The following is a 21,684-nucleotide window of genomic DNA, read 5'->3' on the forward strand; positions in this document are numbered from 1 at the left end:
ATAACCCCATATGACTCCCATGCAAGCCTAGCACAATCTACCCTTCAAAAATTAAGAACTCTGGATAATGAAGTTAAGGAAATTAGTTAAGAACATTCCCTCTTCATTATGCTCTGAAAGCTCCAGATAAGACTCCCAGGTTCCTGCCACCCCCTCAGAGAAGGAAAACAGCTTGGACGCACGCACGCACGCACGCGACAGGTCAGTTACGTCACCCCCGAGTAAGGTGCCTTTTGTGGAGCTGCCCTTATGTTGCCTGTACAAATAACTAACATGTTTGTGGCAACAGATTCCGAAACTTTGTCTCCTATTTTGTAGTAAGCCATCCGGGAAGTACTAAACAAACCCAAGCCAAAGAAATTCAAGCAGTGAGGCTCTGCGGTTCGGGTCATCTTCCTTTCGCTTTTTTGCCTTCCACTTCTCTGCACTAGGGGGACCTGCGAACAGTCAGGCAGCACCCAGAGAGACTCCCTTCCTCTCTGGGCAAGATGGCGGCGGGTGAAGCTAGTGTGACTCTGTGGCAGCTGCATCTTTCTCGTCAGGATCTCACCAACTTGGTAAGTTTTTGCTCTGGGAAAAGGCGGGGTGTACTCGGGGCCTCCGGGGGTGAGGGGAGAGGTTTGGGGAGGGCTCTGAGACGAGACATTGTAGTGCTGTCTGCGAGTTTGGCATTAGGTATGAGATCGTAGGATCTGGAGCTCCTCGAGGATTTGCAGGAAAGTTATGGTGTTAAATGTGCATAGCATCAGTTAAACATATTAAGGTTTGCATTTTTAAAGATCTGTGGAGGGAATATTTTACACTCTCCTCGTGCTAATTCTGAAATTTCGGGCCTACACCTTCCAGATCTCCTACAGTGAATAGAAGCAACAGTAATCGTATCTTTTGCAAATGTAAAGGGCCATTTAGGACTGATTAGTCCAGTGATTGTCTCTGGAATAAACACTGCTTATACACAAAACATGCTTTTTTGTAAAAACTAAAGAGCTGAATACATGGTGACGAGATGTATATACTAAACCTGAAATCAGAGTCCTGGTTTCTTCTGCCTGCGGTACTTTAATATAAAACATTTTATTGCAGGATGTTACCAAGTTGACTCCACTCTCAAAGGAAGTTATCAGCAGACAAGCCACAATTAACATAGGTAAGAACAAATGATTGCATAGAGTAGTATTATTGTTTCGGAAGCCTGACTTGGCTACTCTCCAACAATGAATTTTAATCTCTTGTGCCATAAACAGAATTATAGGAGGACACATATAACAAATAGATTTGAGCATTGATGAGCACCTGCTAGGTTTTTTTTGGAAACACAAACATTGTGTTCCATTCTTTTCTTATGGAAGTATGCGTGATGCAAAGGCACAGATTTATGAAAAGGCAGTATGCTGTGTGCACATGTAGCAGAAGTTTAAGGATGAGGTGTTGCACAAGATTATTATTTTTTATTTTTCATTATTACAGTTCATATTCAATATTTTGTTTTAGTTTCAGGTGTGCATGCACAGAATTATCCTAAGAACAGGGATTGTAAAACTCTTACTTGATACATAAACTTGTATTAAGTAAATGCTTTTCTTAATAGGCACTTTGGTAATTTGGAAAAGAAGTTAGTTAATTGAATGTAAACTTTAGACATTATTTTAAGGCCTCTACAAACAATAGAACCTAAGTTAAAAAAATTGTAATAGTAAATCATATATACTATTGTTAAAGTATTTTGTTACCTGTAATTAAACTGGCATTTCATCATTTTCATGGATTTCCTTTTTCTTTTTTGTATCAGATTTATATACATATTTACCTTACTCAAAATACTGGAAGATTTCTTAATGTAAAAAATGTTTTGTATTTTTCAGTTAGTATTTATTCATGGGAAGGTGATTTTTTTGAGGTTAACAGCAAGTTTAGTAACATGTTACCTAAATGAACTTTGGTTCATTTCTTGGTGAGCAAGGAACCAGATCTTGGGAGCTTTTATTCTTAGAAAGCTTATGTATATTCATGGTGAAAATTTTGTTATAGCATATGGAATCCAGCATCAAGTTGGCATATGCACAGTAACAGGTTTTTTTTTTAATATATATTTTATTGATTTTTTACAGAGAGGAAGGGAGAGGGAGAGGGATAGAGAGTTAGAAACATTGATGAGAGATAAACATTGATCAACTGCCTCCTGCACACCTCCTACTGGGGATGTGCCTGCAACCAAGGTACTTTTCCTTGACCGGAATCAAACCTGGGACCCTTCAGTCCGCAGGCCGACTCTCTTTCCACTGAGAGTTACGGCAACAGGTTGTTTTTCATCTTAACCTTTTGAGTCAATTTTCTTTTGTCTTTATTCATTGGTTTTGCAGGTGGCTGTCTGAAGGCCCAATCCCTGGAATATAGGTTTACCAGTGTAATTTATAGAAATTTTAGTAACTTTTTAAGTTTAGTTTGGAGTGATCTACTAGCTTGGAGGAGACATAGAATTTATGTTTTTTTATAAGGTAGTCATGTACATGGCAAAATTATCTGAAAATTGTGTTTCAGAAAGACTTTGCATAGAAAAGGGTTTGTGACAGGGAAAAATAACATCATTATAGGTTATAGATTGTTACCCACCCTTCCATGTTGGGGTCCCAAAACAAGGTCCTTTTGCCCAGTGCCACTTGTGCCCATAGTACAAAACTAATGCAGAGAAGAAACTTTATTCTTCGATCAACAAATGGGAAAAGGTGATCTCATGCTCTAAAAGCACCTTGTGTCCTTGGTTAGAGTTTGGGAAAATTTTAAAGCTGCTAGTTGTGTAAATGGGATTGACAGGTGGGAAGTTCTTAAAAAGAGACAGCCACTTTATGGAAGTGTTGGGGTATATACACTCTTGCCAGCACCTTGGCACAAAGTACAAATTGTGGCTAGCAATGCACATTTCTCTTGCCTGGGTATGATTTTTAGTATGTTAATGTAGACAAGTTCTCTAGAGGTGGGGATTGGAGGATGGTACAATTCCAAGCAAGCTGGTCTCTCTTTGCTTGAGCTGTCTGCAGATGCTGTGGTTAACCATTAGCAGTTTGCTTTAGTTCCATAAGCAAACAGGCTTGTGACATAGTTTAGATATTTGGGAACAATCCATTCTACTAAATGATAACCTGGTGACAGTTGCAATAGTTAGTGTGTTATAGCTTTGTTTTTTTCTAACTATACTGAAATACTTGGTGTAATTGGATGCATTTGTTGTTCTTTGTAGGTACAATTGGTCATGTTGCTCATGGAAAATCTACAGTTGTCAAATCTATTTCTGGAGTTCACACTGTCAGATTTAAAAATGAATTGGAAAGAAATATTACAATCAAACTTGGGTACGCTAATGCCAAGGTACATAATATACTATGGAAAGAGAAACTATTTTACTTTAATTGTCAAGGATGCAGATGATAAAACCAGTCTTTTCATGGCAACTTTTAGGTTTATAAACTTGATGCAAGTTGTCCTCGGCCAGAATGCTATAAACTTTCCTTGGGTAAAGGTGGAAGTAGTACACCTGATGAGTTTTCTACAGACATTCCAGGGACCAAAGGAAACTTCAAATTAGGTGATTATTTTTATGCTAAACACTTTTTTTTGTCTTGTGCTTATTGAACTATTTAATAGAGATTTTAAACTTGGGCTTGCATCTTTGCTAAAATGTGGGTAAGAAACTTTGAAAAACATTTTCTAGCTAAGAAGTTTAATTTACAATAGTTGCTTAATAGCTTTTATAAGTATTTATATTATTATATGTATAATAAAGATTAGTTTATATGCCAATTATTTAAACCTAAGCTGAAATAAAGATGTACAAATTCTCTAAAGCAGTGGTTCTCAACCTTCTGGCCCTTTAAATACAGTTCCTCACGTTGTGACCCAACCATAAAATTATTTTCGTTGCTACTTCATAACTGTAATGTTGCTACTGTTATGAATCGTCATGTAAATATCTGATATGCAGGATGGTTTTAGGCGACCCCTGTGAAAGGGTCGTTTGACTGTCAACAGGGTCTCGACCCACAGGTTGAGAACCGCTGTTCTAAAGAATGACCGTATAGCAGAATGAAATCATTATATTTGGTAGTTTTCTTTTGTTTGCAACATTGCTGTTTCTTGTTTCTTAGGAAAAGAGTAAAGACATTTTTAATTCTTTTTTAATACTTTGGATTTTGGAATGTCATTGCATGTCTTGACTCTTGATAAGAGGACACTGACATACACTAAGTGACGTATGTGGGTGTTTAGATTACCCAAGGAAAGTTTAAAGCATGAGCATATGAACATACAATTTTTCAAAATGGTGACTGAGTACACAGTGTCTTGTGTTTGTTTATTTTTAAGTGCTGCCTTCTATGCATTAGGTTGGCATTTCCACTAGTTTTTCAAGATGCTAAATATTTTTCTGCAAATTCATTTTTTTTAACATGACAGTTCCCATTCTGATAATACAGTTTTGTGCTTTTTTTCCCCCCTAAAGCAATCTAATTTATTTGAAATGATCACAATTTTACTCCCAGGAAAGCATATCTAAAACATTTTCAGCTACTTTATTTTCTATAAATTTTAAAAGCTTAAAAACTAAAATTACAATTTATATATTCATATGGTGATGCATAGTAATTTTTTATTTTAAGTATCTTATACCTAAATTTGTAAATCTTTGCATATATAATATTCTTTTCATTTTCCAACAACTCTGCTCTACATTTTTTCATTTCTAATTTGAAATTATTATAGACTCATAGGAATTGCAAAGGTAGCATATACCCAGTCAATATTAAACGGACTATAAGGAATACTACACACGTAAATAGCATAGATAAATGCACTGACTAATTCCTCAAAAAATACGTACTACCGCAACTAACCCAATATGAATTACATAATTTAAGTAGCCCTGCAGCTATTAAAGAAATTGAATTTGTCTTTTAAAAACTTTGGATAAAGAAATCTCTAGTCCCAGGTGGTTTCAATGGAGACTACTGGTAAACATTAAGAATTAACATGAATTGGACACAATAGAAAAGGAGAGAGCAGTTAATAGCTCATCTTCTAAAGTAAGTATAACCTTAATAGCAAAAGTGAACATTTAAAAAAAAAATAGAAACTAGAGCCTAGTATCTTTAATGAATATGTCTTACAAAATGTTAGCAAATAGAATTTAACAATTTCTAAAAGATACATATATAATGAACAAATGGGGATTTATTATAGGGATACAACAAGGCTGATAAGACTGATTTAGTGTTTCAGGAAAGGGCTCTGTATGCATGTACCCTGACAATATCAAATCCTATATAATAAAACCCTTATATTCAAATTGACCAAGCAGTGAAATGGCTGGTTGCTGTGTCGGTGGCTATGTCGCAGATGCTCGGAGGCAGCTCCTGCGTTGAACTTCTGGACTCCCTCCCCTTCCCCGCCCCCCATCTTCAGAGGGAGGTGACCAGCGATGGGAGGGTGGGGCTGGCCAGCAGGCAGCGCCAGGCTGCCAGCCAAGGCGGGTGCCAGTGGGGGCCACCCAATCACCCCACCCGCCAGTCATCCCACAGATGGCCCTGATTGTAGGCCAGGCCTAGGGACCCTACCCTATATATTGGGAACAGTCTCTTAGATTTAAAAATTAAAACCTGGTAAGGCTACACCAACACTGAAAAAACAGGATGCTGTAACGATGACATGTATGGACTCTGGCTTGCACATTTTGTGGTCAGCCCTGATTCTGACACTTAAAACTGTGTGACAAAGCCAATTACTTAACTTCTCTCTGCTTCAGTTTTTCCATCCACAAGATGGGGAAAATGGTACTACTGCCTCAGAAGAATTATGTTGTGTACTACTTTTTAAAAATCAGGGCAAAAAAAAAAGTGCCTGCCCATAAAACAGCAAGATGAAAAGCATGGTCACTGGTGCATGCCGTGCCCTGTATTGCGAAAGGGACGTCCGACTGCCAGTATAGGCCTGACATCCCTTGAGGGCTCCTGGATTGCAAGAGGACGCAGGCCGGGCTGAGGGACCCCCTGTGCATGAATTTCGTGCATCGGGCCTTTAGTGGAATATAAAATACAAAGTAGCATCCAAATGTCAATGAAGTCGAGAAGCCAAGGAATGATGCAGATAAATTCAGCTTGTTGGTTTAAAGGGTCTTAATAGGGAATTTAATTACAGAAATGCAGTCCTGGGAGGCAACAAGACAAAATGGATCCCCCACTCCTTCCAAATCACAGACCATATGTTGTACATCCCTCTAAAACCTATGTATTCAGAAAAGAATGCAAGGATAATAAAGAGGACCAGGAAGACCACATACCCATGGCTCTTACTCCATGGTAGAACACTATGGGTACCTTCCCCCAGAAGTTTGTGATTAATTTGAAACCTCTGCACATTCTTTTGTCCATGGGGGTAGGGGAATACAGGGGTTCAAGTATATCAGTTTTTAAATGTAGTCAGCCTTTCTGTGTACACATTTAGTATTTTCACATCATTCATTTTTGTTCTCCTATAGACAGGCTAAGGAAATAATGCATATTTATATTAATTAATGGGGAAACCCACTGTGATAATTAGGAATACAAGTGAATTTTTTCACCTTGATAAGCAAACCTTCACCTAACATCAACTGATGAAAGAATGAATGCTTTTAGTTCAGGAAAAAGGCAAGAATATCTTCTTTACCCATTAGAACTTCTGCCGTAGACAGGAAAAGGTCATCTTTCCAAATTGGAAAGAGAAACTTTCTTCCTCTACAGATGGCATAATTATCTATAGGTTGTCCCAAAATTCAATCAAGAAGTAATTTTGATAGAAAAGACAGGTTTATAATTAAAAATTGTAAATTTTTTAGTGATTCATAAAGTATACAGTATAGCGTTATGTATGGAATAGCACATCGGGTAAATGGCCTCCACGGCTTTGATGACACATATGCAAAGCTGTGGTCTTAATTGGTGTTCATTGTCCTTGCTCCTGGGCCATAATTGGTACTTGTAATGCTTATCAAATTGAAGGGATTGAAATCAAAGGGCAACAGATATTAGAATCTGATTCTATAAGCCAAGTAAAATTAGGCTTTTATTTATTTTTGTTGTTGTTGTTAATGCTAACGCAATATTCAAATCTTGCGTGAATTTTGGGACACCCTGTACATAGAAATTCCTAAGGTACCTACTACAATCTTAAGTTTACCAGGATTGTAGGGTACCAGGTCAATGTACGAAAATTAATTGCACTTCTTTTATACTAGCAATGAATGTATACATACCAACATTTTATATACTCTATATAAATCTCTTAAAAAAGATGAAATACTTATACATAAAACACATAGAGAACTTATTCTGTGAATATTACACAGCTCTAAAAGAAGTCTAAGACCTAAATAGAGATACTGTGTTCATAGATTGGAAAACTCAACATAGTAAAGAGGCTAATTCTGCTCAAATTGATGTATATGCAATAACCTATCAAAATTCTAGTTAGGGTTTTGTTGGTAGAGATAAAATCATTTTGTAATTTATTTGGAAAGAGAATATAACTAGATAGCTACAACCATTTTATACAAAAAAGTAAGTAGCAAGAATTGGTTTACTTGATTTGAAAACTTAGTAGCTCAGCAATAATGCCCAGTGAATGGCTAGTGAATGGAGGGTAGATTAGTGAAAGAGAATTAGAGAACTCAGAAATAGACTTGCTTATATTGACAAATCAATTTTGTGGAAGATAGGGTGTTTTTTTTTTTTGTCTTCAGGAAACAGTACTAGAACAATTGAATGTTCATAAGCAAAAAAAGTATAGATTTAAACCTAATACTTGTAATCAAAATGTACACTTTATACTCCATATTTTGTATTCTCATATACTTTTGAATATTTTTTTTTTTTTTTTTTTTAAATATATTTTATTGATTTTCTACAGAGAGGAAGGAAGAGAGACAGATAGTCAGAAACATCGATGGGAGAGAAACATCGATCAGCTGCCTCCCGCACATCTCCCACTGGGGATGTGCCCGCAACCCAGGCACGTGCCCTTGACCGGAATCGAACCCGGGACCCCTCAGTCCGCAGGCCGACGCTCCACCCACTGAGCCAAACCGGCTTTGGCTACTTTTGAATATTAAATAGGTCAAATAAACTAACTTAGAGGAAAATGCAAGCAAAATTATTTTAGGATTTGGACTTGTTGAGGTGGTTGTACATATTATGCTAAAGAGCATTACACTCTTTTAAAATATGAGAAAGTCACAGCTCATCAAAATTAAAAATAATTGCTTTGCAAAAGATCTGTTAAGAAAAGAAAGCTTTGATTGAGTGTTGTCCAATGCTCCGAAAGGTCACCAGTTCCATTCTCAATCAGGGCATGCAAGAGACAGCTGATTGATGTTTCCTCATGGATTTTTCTTACTCTCCCTCTCACTTCCTCTCTCTCTAAAATCAATAAAAGCATTCTTTTTTTAAAAAATAAAGCAAATAAAAAGACAAGCTACTGACCCATAGGTAATATTTACAAATCATATTTCCAGTGATGGACTGAAATATATAAAGAACAAAAAAAATTCAATAACTAAAAAGTAAATGATCAAAAAGGAATGACCTAACTAGGACATGGACAAAATACATAAAAAGCATATATGGTAGGCAAATAGGTTTTCCCTAATTCATTACGACATATTTTTTATAATTTTTTATTTTCCTTAGAATTTTTTATATAGAAGTATGGAGGGTGATTAATTTTCAATATCTCTGGGCTGCCCACAGCAATATCAACATAATGATTTTCTTTAGATACAAATCTCATTCAAATGAAAAGCTGATGTCAAAGCCTGCATGGATGCTTTCAAAGCTAGAGTTACATTTTCTTCCCTATGTAAGTTGTTAAGACATTTTGTTATTTGAGGCCACAGGGAGATTGAGGTTAAATGTAGTTATAGGGTACTGTTTTCACACAAGATTGCCTTTACCTCTGACACCAGCTGCAAATTTAACAAGTTTTCTAAACCATCATTAGTTTTGAGAATTTGTTAGACTCACAGATTTCACAGTTAAAATTTATTACAGAAAAAAGATGCAGATTAAAGTCAGCTAAAGGAAGTGATGCAGAGGGCAGAGTCCCAGAAGATTACAAATGTAGTTTTCATTGTCCCCTCTCTGGAGGCTGGGATAACTCTCCCTGTTTCAGAGTGTGACATTACACATGAAATATTTGCCAACTAGGAAATCTCATCTGAGTTTCAGTATTCAGAGTTTTTATTGAACTTGCATTATCCTATCTAATAATAGAGAAACGTGGTTATTAGCCATTCCTCCACTACCCTTCCCATTGGCTAATCAGGGCGATATGCAAATTAACTGCCAGCCAAGATGGCGGCCGGCAGCCAGGCAGATTGAAGCGAACATGAGGCTTGCTTGCTTCAGTGACGGAGGAAGCCAACATTCCCCGCCTGCCCCTGCCGGCCTCTGAGCTTGCAGTTTGAAACATTGTTACAAATATGGAAGCTAAACAAAACCCCAGAAACCTTTCAGGCAGCTGGGATCTCAGAGCTGGAGTTGAAACAGTGTTTCGATTATAGAACCCAAACAAACCAGATACCTGCTTTCAGCAGCCGAGGCCTCAGAGCTGGAGCCAAGCCTCAGAGCTAAAGCTGGCCCAGAATAAAAAAAAAGAAAAAAAGGAGCTGTTGGGAGCTTTAGTCACCTGCCAGCCTGAAAACGGCCCTCAGCCCCTCACCCAGACTGGCCAGGCACCCCAGTGGAGACCCCCACCCTGATCCAGGACACCCTTCAGGGCAAAGCAGCTGGCCCCCACCCGTGCACCAGGCCTCTATCCTATATAGTAAAAGGGTAATATGCCTCCCAGCACCGGGATCAGCATGACGGCAGCAGCGACCAAACCCCCTGATCACCCTGCGGCTCTGTGTGTGACAGGGGGCGGGGCCACAACCTCCCTATCCGCCCTGCTCTGTTCGTGACAGGGGAAGGCGCCCCAACCCCCTGATCGGCCCTGCTCTGTGTGTGACAGGGTGTGGTGCCACCCCCGCCCCCAAGGGCCCTGCTCTGTGTGTGACGGGGTAGAGCCATAACTTCCCCATCAGCCCTACCCTGAGTGTGACAGTGGCGGCGCCCCAACCCCCTGATCGGCCCTGCTCTGTGGGTGATAGAGGGCGGTGCCTCAACCCCCTGATATGTGTGTGACGGGGCAATGCCCCAACTCTCCTATCGGCCCTACTCTGTATGTGACAACGGGGAGCTCCCCAACCCTCTGATGGGCCCTGCTCTGTGTGTGACAGGGGAGAGCTCCCCAACCCCTTTATCGGCCCTGCTCTGTGTGTGACGGGGTGGTGCCGCAACCTCCCCATCGACCCTGCCTTTAGTGTGACAGAGGGCGGTGCCCCAACCCCGCAATCGGCTCTACCCTGAGCGTGACTAGGGGTGGCATCGCAACCTCCTGATCCGCCCTGCTCTGTGCATGACGGGGCGGCGCCCCAACTACCCAATCGGCCCTGCTCTGAGCTTGACCAGGGGCTGCACCTATGGACTGGGCCTGCCCTCTGCCACCTGGGAGCAGCCCTAAGCCAGCAGGTTGTTATCTCCCGAGGGGTCCCAGACTGTAAGAGGGCACAGGCCGGGCTGAGGGACCGCCCCCCACCCCCCTGAGTGCACAAATTTTTGTGCACCGGGCCTCTAGTTTATATATAAGAGCCTAAGTGACCCGCCAACAGGCCAACTGGCTGGTAGCTATGACGCGCACTGACCACCAGGGGGCAGATGCTCAATGCATGAGCGGAAACCACAGGCATGGAAACATGGAACAGACTGATGAATCTCAGAGGGAAGGGGGAAGGAGGGAGGGTGGAAAGAGATCAATCAAAGATCTTACAGGCATACTAGAGGCCTGGTGTATGTTGGGGTTCCTTGGCCTGGTCTGTGGGGATCAGGCTGAAACTGATTGTGAGAGGGTACAAGTCAGGCTGAGGGACCGGGCCTCAAGTATAAGTATAAGTTATTGGTTGTCCATACAGTTGATTTTGGTCTCTAAATGACTAAGACCTTATGTTCCCAATCCCCACCCTAAAATCACATTGATCTTTCTGGCCAGCCTCTATTGAAAGACTAGTATGGCAGCCACACCTGAAGTCTTGTGTATTCAGCCTTGCTCTGAGGGAGAAGAATACTGTCAGGGATTATATGGCTTATCTTTAAGAAGTCCAAGGCAACTGTAGACCCTTTTTGAACAAGGCCAAATGCTTTACTATACCAGCTGTGCTTTTCAATAAGCATACCACATGCTGAACATCACAATTTTTGGAAAATAATCATTGGAGTACTAAACACAACACTTCTTCATAATACAACTAGAGGCCCAGGGTATCAATTCGTGCGTGGGTGGGGACCCTTGGTGTGGCCTACGGGAATTGGCCCAAAACCGACAATCCAATGCTGCCTGATGTTCCTGCCTGCCATTCCTGCTCATCCTGGCCCTGTGGCAGGCTCATACCTAGATAGTCCTGATCAGGAGAGGCTTGTATTACCACAGAGGCACTTGGCAGCCATGAGCCCTGCATGTGGCACCTGTCCCAAGGGAGGAGGGGTGTCAGGATGCAATCGGCCCTCTGGGCAGGCAGTGGAATTTCCTTGCCAGCCCAGGATCCGGATTCCTTCCATTGATGTTCTCGCCGGTTGTTGGGAGCCACCTGGCGGCTGCTTTTATATTGTTTCTTCCTTGTGGAGCATCTAGGGAGGGGAAGCAGCCACCGTGCCTGAGCCTGAGGCCAACTTCCAGGAGGCAAGGGGTGCCATTGGGATCGTGCTGGCAGTACTGGACCATCAGTGCCTGGCCTGTTATTTGGAGATTGGACCTACAGGACTACTGAGGGAGTGAGTGGCTGCCGCCAGGCTGGTGAGGCACCGGGATGGGTCGGTCAGCTGAGCGGCACTTCCGCTGTGGGAGTGCACTGACCATGGGGGGCAGTTCCTATGTTGAGCATCTGCCCCCTGGTGGTCAGTGCATGTCATAGTCATTCGGTCGCACATATATATATCCTATCTAATAAAAGAAAAACATGTAATTAGCCGTACCTCTGCTACCCTTCCCATTGGCTAATCAGGGCGATATGCAAATTAACTGCCAGCCAAGATGGCGGCCGGCAGCCAGGCAGCTTGAAGCGAACATGAGGCTTGCTTGCTTCAGTGACGGAGGAAGCCAACATTCCCCGCCTGCCCCTGCCGGCCTCTGAGCTTGCAGTTTGAAACATTGTTACAAATATAGAAGCTAAACAAAACCCCAGAAACCTGCTTTCAGGCAGCCGGGATCTCAGAGCTGGAGTTGAAACAGTGTTTCGATTATAGAACCCAAACAAACCAGATACCTGCTTTCAGCAGTCGAGGCCTCAGAGCTGGAGCCAAGCCTCAGAGCTAAAGCTGGCCCAGAATAAAAAGAAAAAGAAAAAAAGGAGCTGTTGGGAGCTTCAGTCACATGCCAGCCCTAAAATGGCCCTCAGCCCCTCACCCAGACTGGCCAGGCACCCCAGTGGGGACCCCCACCCTAAAGGGGGTGTGACCAGCTGCAAACAGCCATCAGCCCCGCACCCAGGCTGGCCAGGCACCCAAGCGGGACCTCCACCCTGATCCAGGACAAACTTCAGGGCAAAGCAGCTGGCCCCCACCCGTGGACCAGGCCTCTATCCTATATAGTAAAAGGGTAATACGCCTCCCAGCATCGGGATCAGCGGAGCCACGAGGCCTCCTGGCACTGGGATCAACGTGACGGAGCAGCGCCCAAATCCCCTGATCGCCCTGAGGCTCTGTGTGTGACGGGGTGGGGCCACAACCTCCCTATCCGCCCTGCTCTGTTCGTGACAGGGGAAAGCGCCTCAACCCCCTGATCAGCCCTGCTCTGTTCGTGACAGGGGAAGGCGCCCCAACCCCCTGATCGGCCTGCTCTGTGGGTGATAGAGGGTGGCGCCCCAACTAACCCCCCCCCCCCCCCCCGCGATGGGCCCTGCTCTGTGTGTGACTGGGTAGAGCCATAACCTCCCCATCGGCTCTGCTCTGAGTGTGACAGTGGTGGCGCCCCAACCCCCTGATCGGCCCTCTGTGGGTGACAGAGGGCAGCCACCCAACCCCCTGATCCGCCATGCTCTGTGTGTGACAGGGGTCGGTGCCCAAACTTCCCTCTCGGCCCTACTCTGTGAGTGACAGGGATGAGCTCCTCAGCCCCCTGATGGGCCCTGCTCTGTGCATGACAGGGGGGAGCTCCTCAACCCCCTGATCGGCCCTGCTCTGTGTGTGACAGGGTAAGGAGCCCCAACACCCCTGATGGGCCCTGCTCTGTGCATGACAGGGGCAACGCCCCAACCCCCTGATCGGCCCTGCTCTGTGCGTGATGGGCTGACGCCGCAACTTCCCTATCGACCCTGCCTTGAGTGTGATGGGGCTGTGCCCCAACCCCCCAATCGGCTGTATCCTGAGCATGAGTAGGGGTGGCATCACAACCTCCCGATCCACCCTGCTCTGTGCATGATGGGGCGGCACCCGAACTCCCCAATCGGCCCTGCTCTGAGCCTGACCAGGAGCTGCACCTAGGGATTGGGCCTGCCCTCTGCCACTTGGGAGCAGGCCTAAGCCAGCAGGTCATTATCTCCTGAGGGGTCCCAGACTGCGAGAGGGCACAGGATGGGTTGAGGGACACCCTCTCCCCCTCGAGTGCACAGATTTTTGTGCACCGGGCCTCTATTATGTATGTATGTGTGTGTGTGCCTATTCGGGCTGTATGTTACCCGTTTCAGCTGCTCACCCTTATCTGCTCCAGGATAAGGCACAGGACACGTCCGTCTATACCTCTGCCATTTTCTCTCCTCTTTTTTTTTTTTTTTTTTAATTCTGGGATTCATTTACCTTCTATGCCTGTCACTGGAGCTGAGAGCTGGCTTTAGCTCTGAAGCTCGACTCCAGCTCTGAGACCTTGGCTGCTGAAAGCAGGTTTCTGGGCTTTGTTTACCTTCTGTATTTGAAACTTTGTTGCGACTCCAGCTCTGAGATCCTGGCTGACTGAAAGCAGGTTTCTGGGGATTGTTTAGCATCTATATTTGCAACATAGATGCAGCTCAGAGCTGGGTGGCGGTAGGCGGGGAATCTTGGCTTCCTCCGTCACTGGAGCAATCAAACCTCCTGTTCGCTTCAGCTGCCTGGCTGCCGGCTGCCATCTTGGTTGGCAGTTAATTTGCATATCGCCCTGATTAGCCAATGGGAAGGGTAGTGAAGTTATGGTTAATTACCATGTTTCTCTATTATTAGATAGGATATGACTAGAGACCTGATGCACAAATGCATGCACGGGGGAGGAGGAGGCTCGGATCCTGCGCCCTCTCACAATCCGGGATCACTGGCTCCTAACTGCTCACCTGCCTGCCTGCCTGATCACTCCTAACCATTCTGCCTGTCTGCCTGATTTCCCCTAACTGCTTCTGCTTGCTGGCCTGATCGCCCCCTAACTAGTCCCCTGCTGGCCTGACCGTCCCCTAACTGGTCCCCTGCTGGCCTGTTTAACCCGTAACTGCCCCCCTGCTGGCCTGATCCCCCCTGTTCCAACTTCTATGGGAATGTATGCACAGGTGACCCAGAGCGCCTCATTTGGATATACCAATACAGACATCAAAGGGTACTTACTATTAATTAATATGGCCGAGCTTAACCAAAAACTAAGAAGAGAGAAGACACAGGGGACAAACAATGCAAGAAATCACACAGGTTTATTTACCAGAGAGCTGATGGGTTTCAGTCCTTGGCAGGCCACCCGGAGACACTCGCTGACAGAGACACACAGAGGTCGTCAGGTGAGGTACGAAGCTGCAAATGCTCGGTCTCTTGACACGAAGAGAGGCCTCAAACAGTCTGGGCTCAGAAGCAGAGCAGGAACGGCAGTTTCCAGGGGGAAGGAGAATGTCCTGTCTGTAGAGGGCAGACAAGCATCTGACTGCTGCTGTGAGAGTCCTTCTTTTATGCCCCATGGGTGGGCTTCTTCAGTGTCTCATATCAGTGTGCTCCGGTGGCCTTCTGGGCTTATCAGGATACACACGCAGGAAGTTACAAGTTGTTTGTCAGGAGTTAACATGCAGGGCGTTACAAGTTGTTTACACGCAGGGAGTTACAAGTTACTTATCAGGGTCACACACACACACAAATTAAGTTCCTCTTCTAAGTAAAGTTTAAAATTCACTCTAATAAAAAAATAAAATTTGATTATGCTATCTTATACTAACTAAACTTATTATTATAACATTCCACCCGGTGGTTCCTGCTGATACAATATCAAGGGAACCATAAAAGCTATTTTTTAGTTTTACAGCAGAGTTTAAGCATCCTAAAAAACATCACAAGCAAAAATAGGGTTGCTAACACAAAGCAAATTTGTTTAAGCAAAGTCCACAAATTAGTTATTGATGCAAGTTCATGTTGAATCTACGAGATGGGGTTGATGAGTTTCCAGTCTGGATTTCAGGGTACCATTCTCGAAAGTGAAAGAAGGGTGTCACCTAGTTGACTTTGGTTTGGAGTTTATCGATGTTTGCACGAACTGCGATTGATACAGTGTTGGGTACGTAGGCAAGGTGTCGTACTTGATCGTTGGAAGTTTGTAAGGATGTCAAGGTCTGCTTAATTAGAGGTTTAGGGCATTCAGCTTAGATACAGAAGTACTCAAAGTATTGGGGGCATTACAATGTTTTGTTTGTAAAGAAGGAATAAGGGGAAGCGAGGGGTTTCAATAAAGGGAAGTATCTGTGTCATAGGTGGAAAAATGGATAATGTCATTAATAGTAACATTCATAGCATTAAAAAGAAGTTTACAAGAATTAGGCAAAGAAGCATTCATATTAATTGAAGTGGTGTGGTCATAATAGGAGAAATTAGAAAAGCAAATCACAAAGGTGTGTCTACCAATATTATGAAGTATTGGAGACTTATTATGAGGCATTAGAGTCATAGGAAAGGTGTCTACTGAAAGCTTTTCAATAGCAATATTTATGTTAAAAGGAAAAGAAATGAGAGAAGATTTCTGAAAAAAGTATGGTTCTACAAACAAGATCTCCTGAAGGAATGGAATATTCACCATCACTTATTTTTTTTTAAATTAAATCTTTATTGTTCAGATTACATTTGTTCCTCTTTCCGCCCCCCCCCCCCCATAACTCCGCTCCTTCCAGTTCCCCGCCCCACCCTCCGCCCTCACTACCCACCCACTGTCCTCATCCATAGGTGCATGATTTTTGTCCAGTCTCTTCCTGCATCTCCCATTCCCCTTTCCCCCCCAAGAATAGTCTGTCCATTCCCTTTCTATGTCCCTGATTCATTATAATCACCTGTTCATTCTGTACATCAGATTATTTATTCACTTGATTTTTAGATTCACTTGTTGATAGATGCATGTTTGTTGTTCACAATTTGTATCTTTACCTTTTTCTTCTTCCTCTTCTTAAAGGATACCGTTCAGCATTTCGTATAATACTGGTTTAGTGGTGATGAACTCCTTTAGCTTTTCCTTATCTGTGAAGCTCTCTATCTGACCTTTAATTCTGAATGATAGCTTTGCTGGATAAAGTAATCTTGGTTGTAGGTTCTTGGTATTCATCACTTTAATTATTTCTTGCCATTCCCTTCTGGCCTGCAAAGTTTCTGTTGAGAAATCAGCTGACAGTCGTATGGGTATTCCCTTGTAGGTAATTGAGTCTCTTTCTCTTGCTGCTTTTAAGATTCTCTCTTTGTCTTTTGCTCTTGGCATTTTAATGATGATGTGTCTTGGTGTGGTCCTCTTTGGATTCCTTTTGTTTGGGGTTCTCTGCGCTTCTTGGACCTGTAAGTCCATTTCTTTCACCAGGTGGGGCAAGTTTTCTGCCATTACTTCTTCAAATAGGTTTTCAATATCTTGCTGTCTCTCATCTTCTGACACTCCTATTATTCTGATATTATTCCGCTTGAAGCTGTCCCAGAGGCTCCTTACACTATCTTCACACTTTCGGATTCTTTTTTCATTTTGCTTTTCCAGTTGGGTTTTTTTTGCTTTCAAATCTTTGGTTTGATTCTTGTGCTCCTCTGGTCTGCTATTGGGTATAATATTCTTTATTTCAGTCCGTGTATGCTTACTTTCTAATTTCTTTATCGTAGCATCGAGGGTCTCATTAGTTTTTGTGAGACTCTGCTCAAGTTTATTGCAAGCCCTCAAAATTGCGATTTTTAGCTCCATATCCTCCATTTCTGTCATGTTTTTTTGTCTCCGCATCTTTTATGCTTTCTTGGTGCACCCCCTTGTGGTCTTTGTGCACAGTCTTGTTCTAGTTAAGCCTTAATTGTTGTAGTTAATACTAGAGGGATTTGACCACCAGGCCGACTGGCTGTAAGAATCAGCTGTGGGAAAACTTCAGTCCTCTGGGGAGGCGCTAATCTAGCCTTTGACTGAGGCGATCCGGCAAATGGCTCTGCGCAGGGCTTGGGCGGGGCAGGATCAACAGGGCGGTGGAGGGAGCAGCTATGGCTGCTCTCAGTCCGTCCCCAGGGGATCCGCCTCTCTGTCCCAGCAACTGCTGTAAACCTTGGAGGGACCGTAGCCAGACAGTCCCGCTTCTCCCGTTTGAGTCTGGGTCCCTAGAGACTTGCCCGGATCTGTAGCCCAGAGTCTGAGACTCCCTCCTGATTGAAAACGACAACCGCGCCCTCAGCCACCAGCCCGCTTTGCGCGCGCACCACCATACCTTTAAATTTTCCACACTGCGCCTCTTCTGAGCCTCATAATGCTGTTGTTTTTCCTTCCTGTTGAAGAGTCTCTCCTCAGCCAGCCTTCCTGTGGTTCTGGTTGATGTCCGTTCCGTCTTTTAGTTGTATTTTTGAAGTGGTTGTTTGTGGCAGCGGTCTCCGGTGTTTACCTATGCTGCCATCTTCGATTCTCCCCTCAGGACAGTTTCCCACCATCACTTATTGAGATGGGAGTATTAATAGTAGGGTAAGCTACTAAGTTTTCTCCTCCAACAGCAGATAAGATTGAAAGTTGACAATCATCAAAATTGCATCCAACAGGTTTAGAAAAGTCAACAGAGGCTGTAGCATCATTCCAATATGGATTGTATCCATGTCCTAGAGTCATAAGGTCTAAAAGGTCTTTTTGAGCTTGAGTTAATGAGTTTTGAATTTCTTGGCATTGTGTTCTCAATTGATAAATTTGGAAACGATAGTTCAAATCTTGCAAATCATAACGTAATTTTTGGATATGTTTATCAGTTTCTTTGGCTGCTTCTTTCAACAATCTAAGCTGTTGTTGAGTCTGTGCTGCCAGAGTGTATGCCGAATCAAAAGATTGTGAGATTAATTTGAGAAATTTTCGTTCACTTTCTGACTGTTGATGTATATAATTTTGTAAGTCTGAGCCTAATTTATTAATTTTAATAGAGTTGTCTATGGATATAGATAAAAAGACTGATGCCAGTGCAAATGAGGCTGCGTCTAATTGTAATAATTTTCTAGATTTAGAACGAAATTGTTGTGGAAAGGGGGTGTTTCTGACATGTATTGGTGATTGAACAGAGTTGCAACGAGGTAAAATAGTAGAAGCAAGAAAATCATTAGGTAACGGCCCTCGTGAGGTAGGGATGGCCCCGGTGAACTTGCAGCGACCCCTGTGAGGTAGGGACGGCCCCGGTGAGGTTGAAACGGCCCCGGTGAGGTCAGGACGACCCTGGTGAGGCTGTAACGGCCCTGGTGAGGCTCAGACAGCCCTGGTGAGGTTGAGACTACTCCGGTGAGGTTGGGACAGACAAAAGGGACCAGTATAGACTGATGAACAGGAGTAGATACAGAGGCAGAGCAACATTGAACAGACTGTCAAACTACAGTGGGAAGCCTTGGGAGGGTTTGGGGGGGGATTAAGAGATCAACCGAAGGACTTATATGCATGCATATAAGATTAACCAATGGACACAAGACACGGGGGGCTTGCTACTAGGGGGCGGGGGGGGGGGGGGAGGGCGGGGGGTAGGAGCCGGGGGAATGTCAAGGGGGAGGAAAAAGGAGACGTATGTAATACTCTTTGTAATAATTTAAGAAATAAAAATTATTTAAAAAAATAAAATAAAATAATTTTTTAAAATATATATATAAAAAAAGAAAATCATTAGGTGAAAAATGTATTGTTGTTCTTTGGATTTGTGGTTGAAAAATCAAACTAATTGGGTTATTAATTTGTGTAGTAACTGCAGGCGGTGTTTGTAGGGTTGGTTTGGGTTTGAAAATTCCATAAGAAAATACAGGTTGGTAATGTACAGTTCTAAGACAGTGTGTAGCATTAAAGCATCCCCCATAAATGATGCATGGTTGCAAAGGATTTTGTAAGTAGCACTGTTGTTTAATGTTTGGAGCATAATACATGTCAGTATATGGTAAAAGACTGTGATTAGTAATTGGTGAATGATGGTGTAAAAATAATTTTTTCCATCCTCCATCCATATAGGAGAGGATATATGACTGAAATCCTGTGTTGAATATTCTAGCTATTCTTTGGGTTTTGTCAGAATTAATTTTAGCACCAAAGGTCAAGAACCAAAAAGAAGGTTTTGCACCATAAGAAATGTCGTATGTAACGCCGAAACCGGTTTGGCTCAGTGGATAGAGCATCGGCCTGCGGACTGAAAGGTCCCAGGTTCGATTCCGGTCAAGGGCATGTACCTGGGTTTCGGGCACATCCCCAATAGGAGATGTGCAGGAGGCAGCTGATCAATGTTTCTCTCTCATCGATGTTTCTAGCTCTCTATCTCTCTCCCTTCCTCTCTGTAAAAAATCAATAAAATATATTTAAAAAAAAAGAAATGTCGTATGTAAGATTAATTAAGGGGTCATGAATGGTGCTGCATAGATTATGGTATGATGTAAAGGAAAAGGCATAGGTCTAATTGCTGTTTCAGGATATAAGTATGTTTTGTGAGAAGTATGTGTAGATATGTTATGTAAATTAGTCGAAGAAGAAAAAGTGTAATCGAGAGTACATTTTCTGTAGGACGTAATGGGAAAAGGACCATATGAATAAGGGTGTGTGAGGAAAGCTGGTTTTCTGTTTTCTGGAGAATGTTTAGGAATAATTGCATATGGGAGAAGTGAATTAACAATAAAGTTGTTATTACAGTCAATTGTGTAACTAGTAATATTTTTTGGAAAAAGAAACATAGGAAATTGGAAGAAATTGTATTGTAGAAAAGAATTGGAGTAAAACGTAGAAACATTACCTAAGGTTTGTGGTGTCTGTTCCTCTGTAATAATAATCTTGGTTGTGGAAAGCCAATCCTGAATTGAATAGTCAAGTTTGGAAGATAGACATGAACAGTTATATGTAGGTAAGGGATAAGGAGTTAAGTTTAATGTGGGTGAGCAACTACATATATGGGTGGAATTTGCACAAAATTGTTCATTGTCTCTAGGTATTTCATTCCAATTGTTGTGAATTGTGCCTGGATAATGTGGTGTGGTGACATCCATATTCCAAAATCCTAGAAAGATGGGCATTCTAAGCTTATAAGCAAGTGATAAAGTTTGTTTGCCAGTATGTCTTTGTAATAGATTAACCAGAGGAGCATGTAATTTATTATTGGTGTCAACACAATATAGAGCTTTAGTGATGTCAGTGTAATAAGAAGTAAAATTAATTCTAGTAGTGTTAACCTCAAGAGTATTATTGGATATTCCAGCTGGAGAGCATATTTTAAATATGGGTCCAAAAGCTGGACTGGACCATAGTTTCTCCATGTTATCATCAATATCAAATGTAACGGGGCTAATAAGATCAGTAACAATTTGTGGTATGTGTCTGAAAGGCCAATAATTATTGTCTTTTTCTAAGAATTCCTCAGGGTTAATTGCCTCAGAGAGAGGTGTAAACATAATTGGTACAAAGGTTGATGTAGAAAAATGACAAAGAATTCCTATGCAAAAATTACCAAAAGATGGAAAATTTGGAAATCCTGTGAGAAAATATTGGTAATATGTAATGCCATTTTCTTGAACTATATGTGTCATATTAAAATTATCTGTGGGATTGAATCCTGCAGGTAGGATAGGGTTATTAGTAGGTGGGGAAAAGAAAGGTTTTCTATTAAAAGGTGCCTGTGTTGTTGGAGTTGTTGGTGTTGTAGGTGTTGTGGTAACATCATAATATTTATCCTTAGTATCCTGATAATACTCATAATCCTCAAAGTCAGAGCCTAATTCTCCAGTATACCAAAAATTCATTAAATGTTCTTGAAATGGTACAATATTGATTAAGGCTTTTTGTATGAAAGAATTATTTTCTGCATTATAATAAGGATCTATGTTTTGCACTCTTTGAACTACCTTTGAATTTAATTTGATGAGAGTATCATTAGAAATATGGTAGCTATTGGTTTTTGGGTTTAAATCAATTGATTCAATAATGGATACAGATCTTGTTGTAAGAGAATCCTGAAACCATTGTTGACTTATACAATCTTTCAGAGAAGTAGAAGCATGTGTTTTCATAGAGTTTTGAGCAAAATTGAGTGCCATTAGGTCACAAGCAGTTTGCTGATAGTAAGCAGGGCATAATTGATAGTTAGAGTGGTAGTGAATAGAAGTGTTAAAATCAAATTCACCAGTAGTGAGAGAAAAAATGAGTTATTTCCTA

At 42.3% G+C, this 21,684-nt stretch overlaps 1 protein-coding gene across 14 annotated transcripts in view; it reads left to right on the top strand.

Annotated features, from left to right (window-relative positions):
- The first annotated feature begins 229 nt into the window (after window positions 1–229).
- LOC139000639 (eukaryotic translation initiation factor 2 subunit 3-like) overlaps window positions 230–21,684 on the top strand; it is a 109,090-nt gene continuing 87,635 nt past the window's right edge. For 9 of the 14 annotated variants that reach the window (XR_011469654.1, XR_011469652.1, XR_011469651.1 and 6 more), the window contains exons 1-4: window positions 230–557; window positions 1,084–1,147; window positions 3,236–3,363; window positions 3,454–3,580. Coding sequence is in view for 2 of the 14 variants with exons in the window: in XM_070402781.1 (XP_070258882.1) it covers window positions 489–557; window positions 1,084–1,147; window positions 3,236–3,363; window positions 3,454–3,580 (388 nt within the window). In the remaining 12 variants the exon portion in view is untranslated. The remainder of the gene's footprint in view (window positions 558–1,083; window positions 1,148–3,235; window positions 3,364–3,453; window positions 3,581–21,684) is intronic. The other 5 variants (XR_011469660.1, XR_011469659.1, XR_011469662.1 and 2 more) reach the window with 2 other exon arrangements.

The sequence above is a fragment of the Myotis yumanensis genome, unplaced genomic scaffold (genome assembly GCF_028538775.1).
Source record: "Myotis yumanensis isolate MYYU_CA2020_CCGP unplaced genomic scaffold, mMyoYum1.0.hap1 SCAF_24, whole genome shotgun sequence".
Lineage (NCBI taxonomy): Eukaryota > Metazoa > Chordata > Mammalia > Chiroptera > Vespertilionidae > Myotis > Myotis yumanensis.